Here is an 8239-nt window from a genome sequence, read left to right as displayed (position 1 = left end):
GTCAGCTGCCTGGCTGCCGGCCGCCATCTTGGCTGGCAGTTAATTTGCATATCTCAGTGATTAGCCAATGGGAAGAGTAGCGGCTGTATGGCTAATTACCATGTTTCTCTTTTATTAGATAGGACTAGAGGCCTGGTACACAAAATTCATGCACTAGGGGTGGGTGTCCCTCATGCAGCCTGCACCCTCTCCAATCTGGGACCCCTCGGGGAATGTCTGACTCAGTTTAGGCCCAATCCCACAATCCGGGACTGCTGGCTCCTAACCACTCACCTGCCTGCCTGCCTGATTGCCCCTAACCGCTTCTGCCTGCCAGCCTGATCACCCCCTGACAGCTCCCCTGCTGGCCTGATTAACACCTAACTGCTCTCCTGCCAGCCTGATCGCCCCGAGCTGCCCTCCCCTGTTGGCCTGATCTCGCCTCCAACTGCCCTCCCCTGCTGGCCTGATCTCACCCCCAATTGCCCTCCCTGCTGGGTGATGGCCCCCAACTGCCCTCCCCTACAGGCTTGGTCCCCTCCAACTGCCCTCCCCTGCTGGCCTGATCTCTCCCCCAATGGCCTTCCCCTGCCGGCCTGATCTTGCTCCCAACTGCTTTCCCCTGCCGGCCTGATTGCCCCCGACTGCCCTCCCCTGCCTGCCTTATCTCTCCCCCAACTGCCCTTCCCTGCAGGCCTGATTGCCCCTAACTGCCTCTGCCTTCTGGATCACCCCTAACTGCCCTCCGCTGCCAGCCTGATCTCGCCCCCAACTGCCCTCCCCTGCAGGCCTGATCTGCCCCCAACTACCCTCCTCTGCTGGTCAATTTGGTTCTGATTGGTAGGTTTCTATGCCAGTCAGCATCGAAAGCTCTGCCTCCTAGGCAGCCATTGGCTCCTCACACTTCACCTAGATTTGGTTCTGATTTTTCTATGCCAGTCAGTGTCTCTGGGCCTATCAACAGGGACTGACCAGAAAGGTGGGGCTGATCAGCAGCCCTAGTGGAGGCCTGGAGAGAAATGGAGGCAGGGCTGTTGGAGAAAAAGAGAGAGGCAAGTGCTGATCAACAGCTGCCACAGAGGCTACGGATCAGACCCTGCTTCTCTCTTCAGGACTCTCTCCAGGCCTGATTCGCAGTCCCCTCAGCAGTCAGTGCTGGGTCACCGCGACTGCAGGACTAACTTCCGGCTGGTCGAGCCTCAGGTAGTGACAGACCCAGGGTTTTTATATATTAGGATATGTTTTTATTAATCTCAGAGAGAGAGAAAGGGAGAAGGAGAGATAGAAACATCGATTGGCTGCCTCCTGCACGCACCCTACCGGGGATTGCGCCTAAAGCCCAGGCCCTGATCGGGAATCAAACTGTGGCCTCCTGGTTCAGGGTCAATGCTCAACCACTGAGCCACACTAGCCAGGCTTCTTTCTTTCTTTTTTTAAAACTATGTATCCATGTGCCAGCTTGATATGTATATAGGATAGACACAGGGGAGAGCATCACCTTTAAATTTAAAAAACAGTATCTACACACATCAATATTTAGCACAAAGCCTAGGCATTTTTCATTTTTGCCAGTGAAGAAATAAATAAAGCATTAAAAAAATTGCACAATATTACATTCATATGCAAGATTTTGTGATATGTGAAATATATTATTTCATGCAGCAAAAGAAATAAAGCCAAGAGTACACTGAAATGATAAAGATGATAAAGAGATGAGAAAATGAAAGATAAACAGGGTGAACATAAAAGGATTTATGAGAAAAGATACCCTCAAAACAAAAAGCTTCCCCATGATATGATCCCAAATTATCAACTAAGCTTGCCATGCTTTTGATATGGGCCTGGGAGAACTGAAGATCAATAGAAATGTACCAAAGCACATAAAGCATCCTTTATTATCTTCTTACCTAGGAAAGCTGCCATGTTCATGACTTGACTAAACACACAGCTTGCAGGAGGTTGATCACCTGCAATACTTGAAAAATATGAAATGTTTTTTTTTATTACTGTGTTAAAGTCTATAACCCTCTACAAAGGACTAAAATTCATATGCTGAAATCCTAATTCCCAATAAAGTAGTATTAGGAGGTAGGACCATTGGGGGTAATTAGGTCATGAGGGTGGAGCCCTCATGAATGGGAGTAGTGCCCTTACAAAAGGGACCTCTCTCGTCCTCTTTCCATCCTGTGAGGATACAGTGAGAAGATGCTAGTCCGTAACCCAGAAGAGGGCTCTCATCAGGGCCTGACCATGCTGGCACTCTCATCTTGGACTTCTAGCCTCCAGACTATGTGAAATAAATTTGTTACTTATAAGCCACCCATTCTATGCTACTTTGGTAAGTAGCCCAAATTAAGACACTCCTCTTGTAACTTTTTCATAGATCAGAAGAGAATTATCAAATTACCTTATATATGGTGCATGCTTCACACCAGGTTTCCTGGAAAACAGAAAACATAGATGTTCAGGTTAAATATAGTCATCTGTGCACAGTTTAACCTCACCAATTGCAAAGTTTTTGTTAGGTCTATTGGTGAACAATGAATTACCCAGAGATAAACCTTACCTTTCAGCCGAATTTAATGGGTAAATTTTGTCATCTTCCACAGCTATAAAGTATCTATGAAGGAAGAATAACAAAAGTTTATAAAACAAAGACTTTTTTAAAAAAAACAACACAAGAATAATTTGTTTCCCAGTTTTATTAGACAAACCACATTAGATCCTATTTATCTTTCCCTAACCAGGAAAATGCTCTTTTACTCTAATGCTTTTTACCTTTAGATCATACAGTTCTTTGAAGCTCAAATGTCATTCTTAATAATATTTCTTTAATTTTCAAAACATCCCCAAAATTAATGGAAATAATTATAATCTGAAAACTGGAAAACAAAGAAATGAGACCTTACAGCTTTGGGGAAACTAAAATTCGAATTCAAATTTTCTCATTTCCTAATTTTTCACTCCACCTTTCTTAATGAACTGCAAGGAACTAAAATAATTATTTTTCTTTTAAAAAAATATATTTTATTGATTTTTTACAGAGAGGAAGGGAGAGGGATAGAGAGTTAGAAACATCAAAGAGAGAGAAACATTGATCAGCTGCCTCCTGCACACCTCCTACTGGGGATGTGCCCACAACCAAGGTACATGCCCTTGGCCGGAATCGAACCTGGGACCTTTCAGTCCGCAGACCGACGCTCTATCCACTGAGCCAAACTGGTTAGGGCTAAAATAATTTTCTACAAGTGAACAGTAATTGAAATAAGCAAGAGTGGAATGTTTTGTGATAAGACAAGATTTCCAATGTAATGATACCCATTTTATAAACATACCAGACCTAATCACACAAAAAACCACCCTGACTATGAACTGGACTGTCATAAAATCTTTAGGATGTTAGTGTCAAATTAGCAAATCTTGCAAATAATGAATCCATATCACCAGTGTTTAGGATGTTCATTACTGGAAGGACATGGGAACACAAGAATCTAGTATTCTTCACTACCTGCTTTACATAATTTATTACTTTTGTTACTTTGGGTAACAGAAGAAGGGAAGAGAAATGGGGACTTTAGCAAGGTTGAATTTGTAAACATTTTTTTAAAGTGTTTATAAACACATTGCTCTAGATATGCCATATGCTATCAAAACCACATTGTTATCTACATTGCACTCCAATCCTTAAATAATAAATAAGAGGATACTCACACTATCCACAATCCAGCCGAAGTAAATAAAGTAAATACAAGAGGTAAAAACATCCATACGCTGAATTTCTTTCCATCCATTCCTGTTCCACTGAAAGAAAATGAACAGGTATTAATAACAAAGACAAAAACGTGCCTGATTCAGGACAGACAGGAAGTTTACTTTCGTTGAAAAAGAGTGCATCTTATGAAACTATGGTTCAACATTACGACCACCTACATGGGAAATCCTTGCAAGGTAACATGGATGATTATTATCCTGCATTAGCTTAGATATTCCAGAGTCTCAATGAAAACTGGTGGAAAGTTTCTAATTATGACACTTATCCTTATACAAGTATTGATGTATTTAAGAAATGACAAAAGAGTTTGGGTTAGGACTTGGAGAAGAAGGTTTTGTGTTAGAACTAGGTACCAAAGACAAAGTCAAACCTACTTTTAGTGCTATTAACATTTATGGATTTATGGATCTATGGGTCCAGCATGTACATATGTCTACAGCTTAGGTAACAAGAATGTTAGAAATAAATGGCTACAAAATAAATTAGCAACCCAGGAGGAAATGACAAATGCTTTGCAAATCTGAATTTTTCTCAAAACGTTATTGAGCAACAATCTCAGAAGACACTCAAATGAATGATTTGGAAAATGTGTTGTGTGTAACTTTAAATTTGTTCCTTCCAACACAATGGGGGAGGGGAGGAAAGCCATATGCTAGGCATTTTGGATGGTATATTTTATTTTTTATTTATTTTTTGTTTTATTGCTTAAAGTATTACAAAGAGTATTACATATGTCTCCATTTTTTGCCCGCCCTTGACAATCCCCTGGCCTCCCCTATCCCCCAGTGTCTTATGTCCATTGGTTATGCTTATATGCATGCATACAAGTCCTTCGGTTGATCTCTTACCCTCCCCTCCTACCCCCCAACCCTCCCTGGCCTTCCTGCTGTAGTTTGACAGTCTGTTCGAGGCTGCTCTGCCTCTGTATCTATTTTTGTTCATAAGTTTATAATGGTCTTTATTATCCATAAATGAGTGAGATCATGTGGTATTTTTCCTTCATTGACTGGCTTATTTCACTTAGCATAATGGTCTCCAGTTCCATTGGATGGTATATTTTAAAGCAAAAATATATAAATAAAAAATCCCCCACCAAAATGAAGTGGAAAGCAGAGCTTCAGAAGTGCCTATGAAAAATGATTGGTAGAAAACAGAAAGAAACAACTATCACTTTACTTCTTTGCCCAAAACCATCACAGAAAGTCTATTTGAGACACTGGATGCTAACAATCCTTAAGGCAAAACATACCGGTTCCTGGAAAATAAAATACCCTCGTGATTTCCACAGGTGATCTGACAGGAGAAGGATATGGGATTACATAGAACCTCTAGGGAGAAACTGCTGCTCATTGTTTTGGATTTTATAATTAACTGGGAAAAGTCGTTTACTGGGGTTCGAACCAGTACTTGTAGGTTAAGCCAAGTTCAGTAGCATATCTTTGCTGTAACAGAATGCTCCAATATGCCCAAAATTATCAGCCCCAGAACTCATGCCTATAAACCATTTTAAAAACAGACTGGTGAATAAACCATAATGCCAACTTATTTATGTATACCGAGAAACGCAACTGCCAAATGGACAAATACATTGGCTCCTCTTTTAGGAACACCTATATGGGAAATCAGAATTTGGAATCAGGAAAATAGAGTGAAGAGAGTTGAGATAATTCTAAGACCATGGCATCAAGTTACATGTGCTAATTCACTTTAAAGAAAGCAGCATGGTGTAATGGAAATGGTATGGCAATGCGCAGGACCGAAACCCAGTTCTGCCGTGCATCTGATCTCTAACAAGTTATTTCATTTTTTTTTATTGTTTAAAGTATTAAAAATAGTAGTACATATGTCTCCTTTTTTCCCCATTGACCTTCCCTCGGAAGTTATTTCATTTCTTAAGCCTCAGTTTAATTATGGAGATAACTGCTACTTAGCTTTTATTTATTGCATAGACTGTTACATAAAAATAGTTGTATTAGGAGGGGAATAAAAGGGGGGGAATGGGAGATATCTGTAATCCTCAGTGTGTTGTGCTGAGGATTAATGTGAACTGGTAACTCCGCACACATAATACAAGTTCCGTAAGTGGCAGCTCTGCCAACTCTAACTCTAAGATCAATGTTAGGACGAGGTCCTTTCCCTCCAAAGCAAGGCTCCGGATAGCCAAATACTTTCTTCTTCTCTGGGCTCCTGCTTCTCTAGGATGCAGACACCTTTCCTGATAAGTAAGTTTCTTTCTTCAGATGGCTCTCCCCCAAAATGAGTTAATACCTTAACTGTACACATATATTGAAGGCCTACCTTCCTCAGATTCTCCTCTGTGGTTACTTTTCACTATGCATTGCTTTCCTCATTTTGTTGTGGAAGCATCTATGGTGGCTAATGGCTACTCTCCTTAATTATTTTATTCTTGTTAGTTTAATTCTCATCTCCAAATTCTGGGGAAATCATACTATACCCCCTAATGATAGCTGAAACTGTCCTTTTTTTTTAAACTCAAAGGGATGCCTTGAGAGGTGAAAAGAATAAGTTTATGGATAGTTTATTATTAGCTTCCACTACGTGGGGGCTTCTTTGGGACTTTTACATTGGTTATGCACCTCCCTTTTTTTAATTTTGGAAATAATTGCAAATTCACATATGAGCATAGTAGAGAGAAATCCGGTATATCCTTCACTCTCTCCCCCCCAATAGTAACATCTGTATAACCATAGTACAACATCAATATCCAAGATATTGACATTGATACATGGTTTGATTTCATCAGTTTTACACGCACTCCTTGCTATATTTAGTTTTAAACAAATTTTACCATGTGTGCACATGTGTATGATCACCAACACAGTCGAGTACAGAACATACAGGTGTTCCTAAAAGGGGAGCCAAAGTCCCCGCGTGTTGCCGTGTTATATAACCGTACTACTTCCTTCCTCCAAACCCTCCTTCCCAATCTCTGACAACCACTAATCCTTTCTCCACTTCTATAATTTTGATCATTTCAAGAATGTTATACAAATGAAATTATAGAGCATGTAACCTTTGGGATTGACTTTTTTCACTGAGCCTTCATCTGAGAATTCCTTGCAGATTCATGTAAGGTTTACGCTCATCAATGGTCTGGTACCTTTTATTCTTTGGTAATATTTCATGCTATGGATGTACCCAGTTTGTTTATGCACTGACTACAGCATACCTGGGTTGCTTTAACTTTCTATTGCAAATAAAGAAGTTATGTAACGGAGATGTAAAGTACAGCATAGGGAATGTAATAATATTTAATAACTATGTATGGTTGCAGGTGGGTACTAGGAGTATCGGGAGGAACACTTTGTAAACATGTGATTGTCTAACCACTATGCTGTATACCTGAAACTAATACAAAATAATATTGAATGTAAACTGTAATTGAAAAATAAAAATTTTAAAATAAAATAAAGCACACAATTTAAAAAAAAGCTATGAAGCGTGAACATAAGTTTTTATTTCTCTGCAATAAAAGCCCAAGACTGCAATTGTTGGGCAGTATGATAATTTCATGAATAGTCTTCAAAGAATCAGTTTCCTGAGTAGTTATACCATTTTATTTTCCTAACAGCAAGGTAGGATTGAAGGTGTCTTCACATCCTTATCACTATTATTGATATCACTATTTGGTGTTAGCACTAAATAATTGGTGTTAATTGGTGTTAATCCATGTTGTCACTATTTGTTATCTTAGCCATTCTGACAGGCATACACTGATATCTCACTGTGGTTTTAATTTGCATTTCCCTGCTGGCTAGTGATGTGGAATATCTTTTTATGTACTTATTTGCCACCTGTATATCCTCTTCAGTGAAATGTTTGTACCTGGCTTTTACCCATTTACAAGTGGACTATTTTTTATGGTTGAGAATGAAAAACAGTTTGAAGTGCTTTGTAAATTCTAGACACAAGTCCTTTTTCAGATAGCAGTTTGCAAATACTCTTCCAAGCCTGTAGCTTATCTCTTCATCCACTCAACAGGGTCTTTATGTAAAAAAATTATTTATTTACTAGTAGCCCTGTGCATGAATCCATGCGCCAGTAGGTCGCTGCTGCCCTCCTGTAGCTCCCCCCGCACCCCCCTCATAGCTTGTTGCCCTGCCCTCTCCTGTAGCTCTCTGCAGCCCAATTGTACCTTTCTGGCCCACCCCCCTGCTGACCTGGGATCTGGTCGTGACATGCTTGGTTGTTATGCCTAAGGGTGTAACGGTTAATGAGCATATTCCTCTCTTGTTATATAGGATTTATTGTTGTGCATGAGTTAAAATATCTATCTACACTAATAAAAGAGAAACATGGTAATTAGCGTACGACCACTACCCTTCCCATTGGCTAATCAGTGAGTATATGCAAATTAACTGACAACCAAGATGGCGACCGGCAGCCATGCACTGAAGCGAACATGAGGCTTGCTTGCTCCAGTGACTGGCGGACTCCAACATTCCCCGCCTGCCACTGCTGGCCTCT

At 40.4% G+C, this 8239-nt stretch overlaps 1 protein-coding gene across 1 annotated transcript in view; it reads right to left on the bottom strand.

Annotated features, from left to right (window-relative positions):
* TMEM150C (transmembrane protein 150C) overlaps positions 1–8239 on the bottom strand; it is a 94300-nt gene that overhangs the window by 30435 nt on the left and 55626 nt on the right. Inside the window, exons 2-5 of the mRNA XM_005857402.2 lie at positions 3691–3780; positions 2546–2599; positions 2387–2419; positions 1887–1954 (exon numbers count right to left, since the gene is read on the bottom strand). Coding sequence (XP_005857464.1) covers positions 1887–1954; positions 2387–2419; positions 2546–2599; positions 3691–3770 — 235 coding nt within the window. The 5' untranslated portion in view covers positions 3771–3780. The remainder of the gene's footprint in view (positions 1–1886; positions 1955–2386; positions 2420–2545; positions 2600–3690; positions 3781–8239) is intronic.

The sequence above is a fragment of the Myotis brandtii genome, unplaced genomic scaffold, assembly GCF_000412655.1.
Source record: "Myotis brandtii unplaced genomic scaffold, ASM41265v1 scaffold111, whole genome shotgun sequence".
In the NCBI taxonomy this organism is placed as follows: Eukaryota; Metazoa; Chordata; class Mammalia; order Chiroptera; family Vespertilionidae; genus Myotis; species Myotis brandtii.
The sequence above is the reverse complement of the archived record's forward strand: the minus strand, read 5'-3'. Positions and strand labels throughout refer to the sequence as shown.